This window comes from Salvelinus alpinus, chromosome 4 (assembly GCF_045679555.1).
Source record: "Salvelinus alpinus chromosome 4, SLU_Salpinus.1, whole genome shotgun sequence".
Taxonomy (NCBI): Eukaryota; Metazoa; Chordata; class Actinopteri; order Salmoniformes; family Salmonidae; genus Salvelinus; species Salvelinus alpinus.
Genome location: NC_092089.1, coordinates 102,664,176 through 102,681,732, shown reverse-complemented (window position 1 = coordinate 102,681,732; position 17,557 = coordinate 102,664,176). Strand labels below are relative to the sequence as shown.

The 17,557-nt window shown below is 41.9% G+C and overlaps 1 protein-coding gene across 1 annotated transcript in view; it reads right to left on the bottom strand.

Annotated features, from left to right (window-relative positions):
- The window catches only part of LOC139574868 (plastin-3-like), a 109,031-nt gene that overhangs the window by 40,061 nt on the left and 51,413 nt on the right, over nucleotides 1–17,557 (bottom strand). The window contains exons 7-9 of the mRNA XM_071399835.1: nucleotides 15,435–15,600; nucleotides 14,295–14,437; nucleotides 9,595–9,690 (exon numbers count right to left, since the gene is read on the bottom strand). Of these exons, the coding sequence (XP_071255936.1) occupies nucleotides 9,595–9,690; nucleotides 14,295–14,437; nucleotides 15,435–15,600 (405 nt within the window). The remainder of the gene's footprint in view (nucleotides 1–9,594; nucleotides 9,691–14,294; nucleotides 14,438–15,434; nucleotides 15,601–17,557) is intronic.

The following is a 17,557-nucleotide window of genomic DNA, read 5'->3' as shown; positions in this document are numbered from 1 at the left end:
AACTCTACAGTAAGTTGGGTACACATGAACTCTACAGTAAGTTGGGTACACATGAACTCTACAGTAAGTTGGGTTCACATGAACTCTACAGTAAGTTGGGTTGACATGAACTCTACAGTAAGTTGGGTTGACATGAACTCTACAGTAAGTTGGGTACACATGAACTCTACAGTAAGTTGGGTACACATGAACTCTACAGTAAGTTGGGTTCACATGAACTCTACAGTAAGTTGGGTTGACATGAACTCTACAGTAAGTTGGGTTGACATGAACTCTACAGTAAGTTGGGTTGACATGAACTCTACAGTAAGTTGGGTTGACATGAACTCTACAGTAAGTTGGGTACACATGAACTCTACAGTAAGTTGGGTTGACATGAACTCTACAGTAAGTTGGGTACACATGAACTCTACAGTAAGTTGGGTACACATGAACTCTACAGTAAGTTGGGTTCACATGAACTCTACAGTAAGTTGGGTTGACATGAACTCTACAGTAAGTTGGGTTGACATGCAATCTACAGTAAGTTGGGTTCACATGAACTCTACAGTAAGTTGGGTTGACATGAACTCTACAGTAAGTTGGGTTCACATGAACTCTACAGTAAGTTGGGTTGACATGAACTCTATAGTAAGTTGGGTACACATGAACTCTACAGTAAGTTGGGTAAACATGAACTCTACAGTAAGTTGGGTTCACATGAACTCTACAGTAAGTTGGGTACACATGAACTCTACAGTAAGTTGGGTACACATGAACTCTACAGTAAGTTGGGTTCACATGAACTCTACAGTAAGTTGGGTTCACATGAACTCTACAGTAAGTTGGGTACACATAAACTCTACAGTCAGTTGGGTTGACATGAACTCTACAGTAAGTTGGGTTCACATGAACTCTACAGTAAGTTGGGTACACATGAACTCTACAGTAAGTTGGGTTCACATGAACTCTACAGTAAGTTGGGTTGACATGAACTCTACAGTAAGTTGGGTTGACATGAACTCTACAGTAAGTTGGGTTGACATGAACTCTACAGTAAGTTGGGTTGACATGAACTCTACAGTAAGTTGGGTTGACATGAACTCTACAGTAAGTTGGGTACACATGAACTCTACAGTAAGTTGGGTTGACATGAACTCTACAGTAAGTTGGGTACACATGAACTCTACAGTAAGTTGGGTACACATGAACTCTACAGTAAGTTGGGTTCACATGAACTCTACAGTAAGTTGGGTTGACATGAACTCTACAGTAAGTTGGGTTGACATGCAATCTACAGTAAGTTGGGTTCACATGAACTCTACAGTAAGTTGGGTTGACATGAACTCTACAGTAAGTTGGGTTCACATGAACTCTACAGTAAGTTGGGTTGACATGAACTCTACAGTAAGTTGGGTACACATGAACTCTACAGTAAGTTGGGTAAACATGAACTCTACAGTAAGTTGGGTTCACATGAACTCTACAGTAAGTTGGGTACACATGAACTCTACAGTAAGTTGGGTACACATGAACTCTACAGTAAGTTGGGTTCACATGAACTCTACAGTAAGTTGGGTTCACATGAACTCTACAGTAAGTTGGGTTGACATGAACTCTACAGTAAGTTGGGTTGACATGAACTCTACAGTAAGTTGGGTTGACATGAACTCTACAGTAAGTTGGGTACACATGAACTCTACAGTAAGTTGGGTACACATGAACTCTACAGTAAGTTGGGTTGACATGAACTCTACAGTAAGTTGGGTTCACATGAACTCTACAGTAAGTTGGGTACACATGAACTCTACAGTCAGTTGGGTTGACATGAACTCTACAGTAAGTTGGGTTCACATGAACTCTACAGTAAGTTGGGTTGACATGAACTCTACAGTAAGTTGGGTTGACATGAACTCTACAGTAAGTTGGGTACACATGAACTCTACAGTAAGTTGGGTTCACATGAACTCTACAGTAAGTTGGGTTCACATGAACTCTACAGTAAGTTGGGTTCACATGAACTCTACAGTAAGTTGGGTTGACATGAACTCTACAGTAAGTTGGGTTGACATGAACTCTACAGTAAGTTGGGTACACATGAACTCTACAGTAAGTTGGGTAAACATGAACTCTACAGTAAGTTGGGTACACATGAACTCTACAGTAAGTTGGGTTCACATGAACTCTACAGTAAGTTGGGTTCACATGAACTCTACAGTAAGTTGGGTTCACATGAACTCTACAGTAAGTTGGGTTCACATGAACTCTACAGTAAGTTGGGTTGACATGAACTCTACAGTAAGTTGGGTTCACATGAACTCTACAGTAAGTTGGGTTCACATGAACTCTACAGTAAGTTGGGTTCACATGAACTCTACAGTAAGTTGGGTACACATGAACTCTACAGTAAGTTGGGTTGACATGAACTCTACAGTAAGTTGGGTTCACATGAACTCTACAGTAAGTTGGGTTGACATGAACTCTACAGTAAGTTGGGTTGACATGAACTCTACAGTAAGTTGGGTTCACATGAACTCTACAGTAAGTTGGGTTGACATGAACTCTACAGTAAGTTGGGTTGACATGAACTCTACAGTAAGTTGGGTACACATGAACTCTACAGTAAGTTGGGTCCACATGAACTCTACAGTAAGTTGGGTTGACATGAACTCTACAGTAAGTTGGGTTCACATGAACTCTACAGTAAGTTGGGTACACATGAACTCTACAGTCCGTTGGGTTGACATGAACTCTACAGTAAGTTGGGTTCACATGAACTCTACAGTAAGTTGGGTTGACATGAACTCTACAGTAAGTTGGGTACACATGAACTCTACAGTAAGTTGGGTTGACATGAACTCTACAGTAAGTTGGGTACACATGAACTCTACAGTAAGTTGGGTTCACATGAACTCTACAGTAAGTTGGGTACACATGAACTCTACAGTAAGTTGGGTTCACATGAACTCTACAGTAAGTTGGGTTCACATGAACTCTACAGTAAGTTGGGTACACATGAACTCTACAGTAAGTTGGGTTGACATGAACTCTACAGTAAGTTGGGTTCACATGAACTCTACAGTAAGTTGGGTTCACATGAACTCTACAGTAAGTTGGGTTGACATGAACTCTACAGTAAGTTGGGTTGACATGAACTCTACAGTAAGTTGGGTACACATGAACTCTACAGTAAGTTGGGTAAACATGAACTCTACAGTAAGTTGGGTACACATGAACTCTACAGTAAGTTGGGTTCACATGAACTCTACAGTAAGTTGGGTTCACATGAACTCTACAGTAAGTTGGGTTCACATGAACTCTACAGTAAGTTGGGTTCACATGAACTCTACAGTAAGTTGGGTTGACATGAACTCTACAGTAAGTTGGGTTCACATGAACTCTACAGTAAGTTGGGTTCACATGAACTCTACAGTAAGTTGGGTTCACATGAACTCTACAGTAAGTTGGGTACACATGAACTCTACAGTAAGTTGGGTTGACATGAACTCTACAGTAAGTTGGGTTCACATGAACTCTACAGTAAGTTGGGTTGACATGAACTCTACAGTAAGTTGGGTTGACATGAACTCTACAGTAAGTTGGGTTCACATGAACTCTACAGTAAGTTGGGTTGACATGAACTCTACAGTAAGTTGGGTTGACATGAACTCTACAGTAAGTTGGGTACACATGAACTCTACAGTAAGTTGGGTACACATGAACTCTACAGTAAGTTGGGTTGACATGAACTCTACAGTAAGTTGGGTTCACATGAACTCTACAGTAAGTTGGGTACACATGAACTCTACAGTCCGTTGGGTTGACATGAACTCTACAGTAAGTTGGGTTCACATGAACTCTACAGTAAGTTGGGTTGACATGAACTCTACAGTAAGTTGGGTTGACATGAACTCTACAGTAAGTTGGGTACACATGAACTCTACAGTAAGTTGGGTTCACATGAACTCTACAGTAAGTTGGGTACACATGAACTCTACAGTAAGTTGGGTTGACATGAACTCTACAGTAAGTTGGGTTCACATGAACTCTACAGTAAGTTGGGTTCACATGAACTCTACAGTAAGTTGGGTACACATGAACTCTACAGTAAGTTGGGTTGACATGAACTCTACAGTAAGTTGGGTTCACATGAACTCTACAGTAAGTTGGGTTCACATGAACTCTACAGTAAGTTGGGTTGACATGAACTCTACAGTAAGTTGGGTTGACATGAACTCTACAGTAAGTTGGGTACACATGAACTCTACAGTAAGTTGGGTAAACATGAACTCTACAGTAAGTTGGGTTCACATGAACTCTACAGTAAGTTGGGTACACATGAACTCTACAGTAAGTTGGGTACACATGAACTCTACAGTAAGTTGGGTTGACATGAACTCTACAGTAAGTTGGGTTGACATGAACTCTACAGTAAGTTGGGTACACATGAACTCTACAGTAAGTTGGGTTGACATGAACTCTACAGTAAGTTGGGTTGACATGAACTCTACAGTAAGTTGGGTACACATGAACTCTACAGTAAGTTGGGTACACATGAACTCTACAGTAAGTTGGGTTGACATGAACTCTACAGTAAGTTGGGTACACATGAACTCTACAGTAAGTTGGGTTCACATGAACTCTACAGTAAGTTGGGTTCACATGAACTCTACAGTAAGTTGGGTTCACATGAACTCTACAGTAAGTTGGGTTCACATGAACTCTACAGTAAGTTGGGTTGACATGAACTCTACACTAAGTTGGGTTCACATGAACTCTACAGTAAGTTGGGTTCACATGAACTCTACAGTAAGTTGGGTTCACATGAACTCTACAGTAAGTTGGGTACACATGAACTCTACAGTAAGTTGGGTTGACATGAACTCTACAGTAAGTTGGGTTCACATGAACTCTACAGTAAGTTGGGTTGACATGAACTCTACAGTAAGTTGGGTTGACATGAACTCTACAGTAAGTTGGGTTCACATGAACTCTACAGTAAGTTGGGTTGACATGAACTCTACAGTAAGTTGGGTTGACATGAACTCTACAGTAAGTTGGGTACACATGAACTCTACAGTAAGTTGGGTACACATGAACTCTACAGTAAGTTGGGTTGACATGAACTCTACAGTAAGTTGGGTTCACATGAACTCTACAGTAAGTTGGGTACACATGAACTCTACAGTCCGTTGGGTTGACATGAACTCTACAGTAAGTTGGGTTCACATGAACTCTACAGTAAGTTGGGTTGACATGAACTCTACAGTAAGTTGGGTTGACATGAACTCTACAGTAAGTTGGGTACACATGAACTCTACAGTAAGTTGGGTACACATGAACTCTACAGTAAGTTGGGTTGACATGAACTCTACAGTAAGTTGGGTTCACATGAACTCTACAGTAAGTTGGGTTCACATGAACTCTACAGTAAGTTGGGTACACATGAACTCTACAGTAAGTTGGGTTGACATGAACTCTACAGTAAGTTGGGTTCACATGAACTCTACAGTAAGTTGGGTTCACATGAACTCTACAGTAAGTTGGGTTGACATGAACTCTACAGTAAGTTGGGTTCACATGAACTCTACAGTAAGTTGGGTACACATGAACTCTACAGTAAGTTGGGTAAACATGAACTCTACAGTAAGTTGGGTTCACATGAACTCTACAGTAAGTTGGGTACACATGAACTCTACAGTAAGTTGGGTACACATGAACTCTACAGTAAGTTGGGTTGACATGAACTCTACAGTAAGTTGGGTTGACATGAACTCTACAGTAAGTTGGGTACACATGAACTCTACAGTAAGTTGGGTTGACATGAACTCTACAGTAAGTTGGGTTGACATGAACTCTACAGTAAGTTGGGTACACATGAACTCTACAGTAAGTTGGGTACACATGAACTCTACAGTAAGTTGGGTTGACATGAACTCTACAGTAAGTTGGGTACACATGAACTCTACAGTAAGTTGGGTTCACATGAACTCTACAGTAAGTTGGGTTCACATGAACTCTACAGTAAGTTGGGTTCACATGAACTCTACAGTAAGTTGGGTTCACATGAACTCTACAGTAAGTTGGGTTGACATGAACTCTACAGTAAGTTGGGTTCACATGAACTCTACAGTAAGTTGGGTTCACATGAACTCTACAGTAAGTTGGGTTCACATGAACTCTACAGTAAGTTGGGTACACATGAACTCTACAGTAAGTTGGGTTGACATGAACTCTACAGTAAGTTGGGTTCACATGAACTCTACAGTAAGTTGGGTTGACATGAACTCTACAGTAAGTTGGGTTGACATGAACTCTACAGTAAGTTGGGTTCACATGAACTCTACAGTAAGTTGGGTTGACATGAACTCTACAGTAAGTTGGGTTGACATGAACTCTACAGTAAGTTGGGTTGACATGAACTCTACAGTAAGTTGGGTACACATGAACTCTACAGTAAGTTGGGTTGACATGAACTCTACAGTAAGTTGGGTTCACATGAACTCTACAGGAAGTTCCAGGAAGTGCTTCATGAGAGAGGGGTAGGAGAGCAGTTTGGCATGAGCCCTCAAAAAACATGGTACTGAACTGACCCTGTATATAGTCACCTTACCCCTATACATATCTACCTCCATCACTCCAGTATCCCTGTACAGTGTTAATATGCTACCGACCCTGGAACTGACCCTATACAGTATATAGATTCTGTACATTGTTAATATGGTATTAGAACTGACCCTGGAACTGTCCCTATACAGTATATAGATTCTGTACATTGTTAATATGGTATTAGAACTGACCCTGGAACTGTCCCTATACAGTATATAGATTCTGTACATTGTTAATATGGTATTAGAACTGACCCTGGAACTGTCCCTATACAGTATATAGATTCTGTACATTGTTAATATGGTATTAGAACTGACCCTGGAACTGTCCCTATACAGTATATAGATTCTGTACATTGTTAATATGGTATTAGAACTGACCCTGGAACTGTGTTTTTGTTCTGCCTTGTTATTTTTAATACTATTGATATTGATTACTGTATTGTTGGGGTTACAGCCTACAATAAAGTTATTTCACTGTAGCATGTGACATTAAAACATGCTACTGTGGTACTGGTACCAGGTGTATATAGCCAAGTTATAGTTACTAGTTACTAGTTACTAACATTACTCAGTACTGGTACCAGGTGTATATAGCCAAGTTATAGTTACTAGTTACTAGCATTACTCAGTACTGGTACCAGGTGTATATAGCCAAGTTATAGTTACTAGTTACTAGCATTACTCAGTACTGGTACCCTGTGTATATAGCCAAGTTATAGTTACTAGTTACTAGCATTACTCAGTACTGGTACCCTGTGTATATAGCCAGGTTATAGTTACTAGTTACTAGCATTACTCAGTACTGGTACCAGGTGTATATAGCCAAGATATAGTTACTAGTTACTAGCATTACTCAGTACTGGTACCCGGTGTATATAGCCAAGTTATAGTTACTAGTTACTAGCATTACTCAGTACTGGTACCCGGTGTATATAGCCAAGTTATAGTTACTAGTTACTAGCATTACTCAGTACTGGTACCAGGTGTATATAGCCAAGATATAGTTACTAGTTACTAGCATTACTCAGTACTGGTACCCTGTGTATATAGCCAAGATATAGTTACTAGTTACTAGCATTACTCAGTACTGGGACCAGGTGTATATAGCCAAATTATAGTTACTAGTTACTAGCATTACTCACTACTCAGTACTGGTACCAGGTGTATATAGCCAAGTTATAGTTACTAGTTACTAGCATTACTCAGTACTGGTACCCTGTGTATATAGCCAAGTTATAGTTACTAGTTACTAGCATTACTCATTACTCAGTACTGGTACCAGGTGTATATAGCCAAGTTATAGTTACTAGTTACTAGCATTACTCAGTACTCAGTTCTTGTACCCTGTGTATATAACCTAGTTATCATTACTCAGTACTGGTACCCTGTGTATATAGCCTGGTTATCATTACTCAGTACTGGTACCCTGTGTATATAACCTAGTTATCATTACTCAGTACTGGTACCCTGTGTATATAACCTAGTTATCATTACTCAGTACTGGTACCCTGTGTATATAACCTAGTTATCATTACTCAGTACTGGTACCCTGTGTATATAACCTAGTTATCATTACTCAGTACTGGTGCCCTGTGTATATAACCTAGTTATCATTACTCAGTACTGGTACCCTGTGTATATAACCTAGTTACCATTACTAAGTACTGGTACCCTGTGTATATAACCTAGTTATCATTACTCATTGACTCAGTACTGGTACCCTGTGTATATAACCTAGTTATCATTACCCAGTACTGGTACCCTGTGTATATAACCTAGTTATCATTACTCAGTACTAGTACCCTGTGTATATAACCTAGTTATCATTACTCAGTACTGGTACCCTGTGTATATAACCTAGTTATCATTACTCAGTACTGGTGCCCTGTGTATATAACCTAGTTACCATTACTCAGTACTGGTACCCTGTGTATATAACCTAGTTATCATTACTCAGTACTGGTGCCCTGTGTATATAACCTAGTTATCATTACTCAGTACTGGTACCCTGTGTATATAACCTAGTTACCATTACTCAGTACTGGTACCCTGTGTATATAACCTAGTTATCATTACTCATTGACTCAGTACTGGTACCCTGTGTATATAACCTAGTTATCATTACTCATTGACTCAGTACTGTTACTTTAAAGAGCCGGATGAAGCAAGTTGATTTAAAGGGGGACTCAGATTATATCCAGACATGTTGATTTAAAGGGGGACTCACATTGTATCCAGACATGTTGATTTAAAGGGGGACTCACATTGTATCCAGACATGTTGATTTAAAGAGGGACTCACATTGTATCCAGACATATTGATTTAAAGAGGGACTCACATTGTATCCAGACATGTTGATTTAAAGAGGGATTCACACTGTATCCAGACATGTTGATTTAAAGGGGGACTCACATTGTATCCAGACATGTTGATTTAAAGAGGGATTCACATTGTATCCAGACATGTTGATTTAAAGGGGGACTCACATTGTATCCAGACATGTTGATTTAAAGGGGGACTCACATTGTATCCAGACATGTTGATTTAAAGAGGGATTCACATTGTATCCAGACATATTGATTTAAAGAGGGACTCACATTGTATCCAGACATGTTGATTTAAAGAGGGATTCACATTGTATCCAGACATATTGATTTAAAGAGGGACTCACATTGTATCCAGACATGTTGATTTAAAGAGGGATTCACACTGTATCCAGACATATTGATTTAAAGAGGGACTCACATTGTATCCAGACATGTTGATTTAAAGAGGGACTCACATTGTATCCAGACATGTTGATTTAAAGGGGGACTCACATTGTATCCAGACATGTTGATTTAAAGAGGGACTCACATTGTATCCAGACATGTTGATTTAAAGAGGGACTCACATTGTATCCAGACATGTTGATTTAAAGGGGGACTCACATTGTATCCAGACATGTTGATTTAAAGAGGGACTCACATTGTATCCAGACATGTTGATTTAAAGAGGGACTCACATTGTATCCAGACATGTTGATTTCAATGCACTGCTCGCCCTCTTTGCTGCCGTCAGGAGCGATCATGTTCAGCAGGTGATAGTAAGCCCTTGAGTCCTGCAGGAGACAGACAGAGAGTTACTCTCCAGCTAGGAAACACAGTGTTATGCTCCTCAGGACAACACAGAACTCTCCAGCAAGGAAACACAGTGTTATGCTCCTCAGGACAACACAGAACTCTCCAGCTAGGAAACACAGTGTTATGCTCCCCAGGACAACACAGAACTCTCCAGCTAGGAAACACAGTGTTATGCTCCTCAGGACAACACAGAACTCTCCAGCTAGGAAACACAGTGTTATGCTCCTCAGGACAACACAGAACTCTCCAGCTAGGAAACACAGTGTTATGCTCCTCAGGACAACACAGAACTCTCCAGCTAGGAAACACAGTGTTATGCTCCCCAGGACAACACAGAACTCTCCAGCTAGGAAACACAGTGTTATGCTCCTCAGGACAACACAGAACTCTCCAGCTAGGAAACACAGTGTTATGCTCCTCGGGACAACACAGAACTCTCCAGCAAGGAAACACAGTGTTATGCTCCTCAGGACAACACAGAACTCTCCAGCTAGGAAACACAGTGTTATGCTCCTCAGGACAACACAGAACTCTCCAGCTAGGAAACACAGTGTTATGCTCCTCAGGACAACACAGAACTCTCCAGCTAGGAAACACAGTGTTATGCTCCTCAGGACAACACAGAACTCTCCAGCTAGGAAACACAGTGTTATGCTCCTCAGGACAACACAGAACACATAAACATGCTGGAATTGAAGTCAGAGAAATACATTAAATCATAAGGAAGGACGATGATGTCAAAGAGAGTTTAAAATTCATTAAGGTACATTCACTAAGTTAAAGAAGTCTGATACTGTCTGAAGCATGGCAGGAGACACAGAGACAGACAGGGAGACAGAGACAGACAGGTAGACAGAGACAGAGACATTAGACAGAGACATTAGACAGAGAAAAACAGGTAGACAGAGACAGACAGGTAGACAGAGACATTAGACAGAGACAGAGACATTAGGCAGAGACAGACAGAGAAAAACAGGTAGACAGAGACAGACAGGTAGACAGAGACATTAGACAGAGACAGACAGGTAGACAGAGACATTAAACAGAGACAGACAAGTAGACAGAGACATTAGACAGAGACAGACAGGTAGACAGAGACAGAGACATTAGACAGACAGGTAAACAGAGACAGAGACAGACAGGTAGACAGAGACAGAGAAATTAGACAGACAGACAGGTAGACAGAGACAGACAGATAGACAGAGAAATTAGACAGAGACAGAACGGTAGACAGAGACATTAGACAGACATGGAGACAGAGAAATTAGACAGAGACAGACAGGTAGACAGAGACAGACAGGGAGACAGGGAAATTAGATAGAGACAGACAGGTAGACAGAGACAGACAGGGAGACAGAGACAGAACGGTAGACAGAGACATTAGACAGAGACAGACAGGGAGACAGAGAAATTAGACATAAACAGACAGGTAGACAGAGACAGAACGGTAGACAGAGACATTAGACAGAGACAGACAGGGAGACAGAGACAGAACGGTAGACAGAGAAATTAGACAGAGACAGACAGGTAGACAGAGACAGACAGGTAGACAGAGACATTAGACAGAGACAGAGAAATTAGACAGAGACAGACAGGTAGACAGAGACAAAGAAATGAGACAGACATGGAGAGAGACAGGGAGACAGAGACAGACAGGGAGACAGAGACAAAGAAATGAGACAGAGACAGACAGGGAGAGAGGGACAGAGAAATGAGACAGAGACAGACAGGGAAAGAGAGACAGAGAAATGAGACAGGGAGACAGAGACAGACAGGTAGACAGAGACAAAGAAATGAGACAGAGACAGACAGGGAGAGAGAGAGAGACAGAGACAGACAGGGAAAGAGAGACAGAGAAATGAGACAGAGACAGACAGGTAGACAGATAAATGAGACAGAGGGAGACAGACCGGGAGACAGAGACAGATAAATGAGACAGAGACAGACAGGTAGACAGAGACAGACAGGGAGACAGATAAATGAGACAGAGGGAGACAGATAGGGAGATAGAGACAGCTAAATGAGACAGAGACAGACATTGAGAGAGACAGGGAGCCAGAAACAGACAGAGTGACAGAGACAGAGAAATTAGACAGACATGGAGAGAGACAGGGAGACAGAAACAGACAAAGAGACAGAGAAATGAGACAGACATGGAGAGAGACAGGGAGACAGACAGGGAGACAGAAACAGACACAGAGACAGAGAAATTAGACAGAGAAATGAGACAGAGACAGACAGGGAGAGAGAAAGGGAGACAGAGAAATGAGACAGACATGGAGAGAGACATGGAGACAGACAGGGAGACAGAGAAATGAGACAGAGACAGACACAGAGACAGAGAAATTAGACAGAGAAATGAGACAGAGACAGACAGGGAGAGAGAAAGGGAGACAGAGAAATGAGACAGACATGGAGAGAGACAGGGAGACAGACAGGGAGACAGAAACAGACAAAGAGACAGAGAAATGAGACAGACATGGAGAGAGACAGGGAGACAGAGAAAAAGCGAGAGAGAACTAGGTGATTCATCAGACTGACTGAGGCAGTTGACATTTACATACAGGCAGTTGAAGGAGAGGTGAAGGAGAGGTGAAGGAGAGGAGAGATATAGATACAGTCCATTCTGAAAGTATTCAGACCCCTTCCCTTTTTCCACATTTTGTTACATTACAGCCTTATTCTAAAATGGATTAAATAAAACAATGTCCTCAGCAATCTACACACAATACCCCATGATGACATCACAATACCCCATGATGACATCACAATACCCCATGACGACATCACAATACCCCATGATGACATCACAATACCCCACAACGACAAATTTGCTCATTTATATATATTTTTTCAACAGAAATACCTTATTTACATAAGTATTCAGACCCTTTGCTATGAGACTCAAAATTGAGCTCAGGTGCATCCTGTTTCCATTGATCATCCTTGAGATGTTTCTCCAACTTGACTGGAGTCCACCTGTGCTAAATTCAATTGATTGGATATGATTTGGAAAGGCACACACCTGTCTATATAAAGGTTCCACAGTTGACAGCGCATGTTAGAGGAAAAACCAAGCCATGAGGTCGAAGGAAATGTCCGTAGAGCTCCGAGACCGGATTGTGTAGAAGGCACAGATCTGGGGAAGGGTACCAAAACATTTCTGCAGCATTGAAGGTCCCCAAGAACACAGTGTCCTCCCATCATTATTAAATGGAAGAAGTTTGGAACCACCAAGACTCTTCCTGGAACTGGCCGCCCGGCCAAACTGGCCAATCGGGGGAGAAGGGCCTTGGTCAGGGTGGTGACCAAGAACCCAATAGTCACTCTGACAGAGCTCCAGAGTTCCTCTGTGGAGATGGGAGAACCTTCCAGAAGGACAACCATCTCTGCAGCACTTCACCAATTAGGCCTTTATGGTAGAGTGGCCAGATGGAAGCCACTCCTCAGTAAAAGGCACACGACAGCCCACTTGGAGTTTGCCAAAAGGCACCTAAAGGACTCTGACTGTGAGAAAGAGGATTCTCCGATGAAACCATGATTAAACTCTTTGGCCTGAATGCCAAGCGTCACGTCTGGAGGAAACCTGGCACCATCCCTACAATGAAGCATGGTGGTGGCAGCATCATGCTGTGGGCATGTTTTTCAGCAGCAGGGACTGGGAGACTAGTCAGGCTTGAGGAAAAGATGAACGGAGTAAAGTACATAGAGATCCTTGATGAAAACCTGTTCCAGAGCGCTCAGGACCTCAGACTGGGGCGAAGGTTCACCTTCCAACAGGACAATGACCCTACGCACACAGTCAAGACAACGCAGGAGTGGCTTCAGGACAAGCCTCTGAATGTCCTTGAGTGGCCCAGCCAGAGCCCGGACTTGAACCTGATCTACCATCTCTGGAGAGACCTGAAAATAGCTGTGCAGCGACGCTCCCCATCCAACCTGACAGAGCTTGAGAAGATCTGCAGAGAAGAATGGGAGAAACTCCCCAAATACAGGTGAGCCAAGCTTGTAGCGTCATACCCAAGAAGACTCAAGGCTGTAATCGCTGCCAAAGGTGCTTCAACAAAGTACTCAGTAAAGGGTCTGAATACTTATGTAAATGTGATATCAGTTTAATAAAAATAAAAAACTGTTTTCACTTTGTCATTATGGGGTATTGTGTGTAGATTGACGGGGATGAAACAATATTTTTTATTAGAATAAGGCTGTAATGTAACAATAGGTGGAAAAATGACTAGTTCGTTAACAAGAAATTTGTGGAGTGGTTGAAAAACGAGTTTTAATGACTCCAACCTAAGTGTATGTAAACTTCCGACTTCAACTGTATATATACATATACATATATATATACATATACATATACATATACATATGTATATACACACATATATATATCAATACGAGAGAGACAGAAAACTGGGCAGGGCAGGCAGTAAGGGAGTTATCATGTAATAATATACTGTTGAGAGGCTACACTTTGGCTTGTAGCATAAAGCAGTAGGTTGGTGACTCAGATCATTTAAAGATGTTGAACTTGGGTTGTGTTTAGGAAAAGAGGTCAGGGATAAAGGTCAGAGGTTACCTTGATGTCAGAGGAGAGGTTGTTGATCTTGCTGAAGCCAGCATTCTCCAGGTGAAAGTTAGCCCAGCGAAGCAGAAGCTCTTCAGGAGACAGCTTCATCAAATCCTCCAGACTCTCTCCCTCACGCAGCAACGCAGCTAGGGCTACACACACACCATACACACCATACACACACCATACACACACACACCATACACACACACCATACACTCACACCATACACACACACACACCATACACACACACCATACACACACACCATACACACACACACCATACACACACACCATACACACACACACACACCATACACACACACCATACACACACACCATACACACACACCATACACACACACACACCATACACACACACCATACACACACACACACCATACACACACACACAAACACCATACACACACACACACCATACACACACACACACCATACACACACACCATACACACACACAAACACCATACACACACACACAAACACCATACACACACACCATACACACACACACACCATACACACACACACAAACACCATACACACACACACACACCATACACACACACACCATACACACACACCATACACACACACACCATACACACACACCATACACACACACACACCATACACACACACCAAACACACACACACACCATACACACACACCATACACACACCACACACCATACACACCATACACACACAAACACCATACACACACACCATACACACACAAACACCATACACACACAAACACCATACACACACAAACACACACACACAAACACCATACACACACACACACACACCATACACACACACCACACACACACACCATACACACACAAACACACACACACAAACACCATACACACACACACACCATACAACATACACACACCATACAAACACCATACACACACAAACACACACACAAACACCATACACACGCACACAGAAGTTAACACTACCCTACAAGTGTGTGTGTGTGTGTGTGTGTGTGTGTGTGTGTGTGTGTGTGTGTGTGTGTGTGTGTGTGTGTGTGTGTGTGTGTGTGTGTGTGTGTGTGTGTGTGTGTGTGTGTGTGTGTGTGTGTGTGTGTGTGTGTGTGTGTGTGTACCTTCGTTCCTACTGAGTTCTATATCAGCGAACAGTCCTATCTTGATGATCTGCCACAGCAGGCCCAGTACCAGATGTGGTTTCCCCTCTCTCAGGTCCAGAGCTCCAATGTTCACTACATGACAACCAATAGCAGAGGCAGAATTCAGAGCCAGGTTGAGATTCTCCTGTAGGGGAAAGGAGTGAGAGAGAGAGAGAGAGAGAGAGAGAGAGAGAGAGAGAGAGAGCACAATTAGACCCAACCAAATCATGAGAAAACAAAAAGATAATTACTTGACACATATAAAAGAATTAACTAAAAAACAGAGCAAACTAGAATGCTATTTGGCCCTAAACATAGAGTACACAGTGGCAGAATTCCTGACCACTGTGACTGACCCAAACTTAAGGAAAGCTTTGACTATGTACAGACTCAGTGAGCATAGCCTTGCTATTGAGAAAGGCCGCCATAGGCAGACATGGCTCTCAAGAGAAGACAGGCTATGTGCACACTGCCCACAAAATGAGGTGGAAACTGAGCTGCACTTCCTAACCTCCTGCCAAATGTATGACCATATTAGAGACACATATTTCCCTCAGATTACACAGATCCACAAAGAATTCGAAAACAAATCCAATTTTGATAAACTCCCATATCTACTGGGTGAAATTCCACAGTGTGCCATCACAGCAGCAAGATTTGTGACCTGTTGCCACAAGAAAAGGGCAACCAGTGAAGAACAAACACCATTGTAAATACAACCCATATTTATGCTTATTTATTTTAACTTGTGTGCTTTAACCATTTGTACATTGTTACAACACTGTATATATATAATATGACATTTGTAATGTCTTTATTGTTTTGAAACTTCTGTATGTGTAATGTTTACTGTTAATTTGTATTGTTTATTTCACTTTTGTATATTATCTACCTCACTTGCTTTGGCAATGTTAACACATGTTTCCCATGCCAATAAAGCCCCTTGAATTGAATTGAATTGAATTGAATTGAGAGAGAGAGAGAGAGAGAGAGAGAGAGAGAGAGAGAGAGAGAGAGAGAGAGAGAGAGAGAGAGAGAGAGAGAGAGAGAGAGAGAGAGAGAGAGAGAGAGAGAGAGAGAGAGAGAGAGAGAGAGAGAGAGAGAGAGAGAGAGAGAGAAAGAGACAGAGAGAGAGAGAGAGAGAGAGAGAGAGAGAGAGAGAGAGAGAGAGAGAGAGAGAGAGAGAGAGAGAGAGAGAGAGAGAGAGAGAGAGAGAGAGAGAGAGAGAGAGAGAGAGAGAGAGAGGTCATGAGCAGATTAACTTAAATGTTTAGCATGTTTTTACATAATTTAAAAAGATAGATTTAGAATTGGATACATCATAACCTTCACTTCAAATCAAAACGCCAAACCGACAACCTGATTTTGGACAAATTACCTGGAAGGATTCCTACTACCAACAATTCTTATTCCCAAGGACTTTACAGCAAAAGCTCTGGCAAACCCACCACCAGCAAAAGAAGCACAACAGATACCTGAAAACACCATCCAACCTGGAACTGAGGGATGTTCAGACTGAAACTACTTTTAAACCCAAGAGGAAAAATCTATTACAATAATCCATTTGACTTTATAAGGACTGCATGTTAAGCTATGGCTGCTTGGACAGAAAAGATACGGCTGCAATTAGCACTGTGAAGTGAGAGGTGTCAAAGCCCTCGAGCTCAACAATGGCAGCAGAGTTTCCTCCCTCACTCAAACGCAGTGGCCCTAGTGTCATAATGTGGTCTCAATGTCTCTAGACTGAATGTGTCCACTAGTCCCTCACTCAGCAGTGACCCTGCTCCATCGCTTCCCAGAGCTCATCTCAATACGGTACCCACTTGGATGTAAAAAATGAGAAGCTCGGAAAGACTACAAAAATAAGCTCCTCATAGACAATCCAGAGACATGTTTTGTTGACTACTTCACAAATGGGAACGTTGCCAACTTAATCTTCCACACAGACCATCCCCTGGCATGGCCCAGTGCTATATTAACACACGACCCTTCTGTTAGCGACGGGTGAAAACTCAGGATACTAGACAACGAGGACTCTGAGTCAGCCAATGTCAACCTTTACACGTCTGGGACAGTATTAGTACAGCGCAACTTCCACAAAA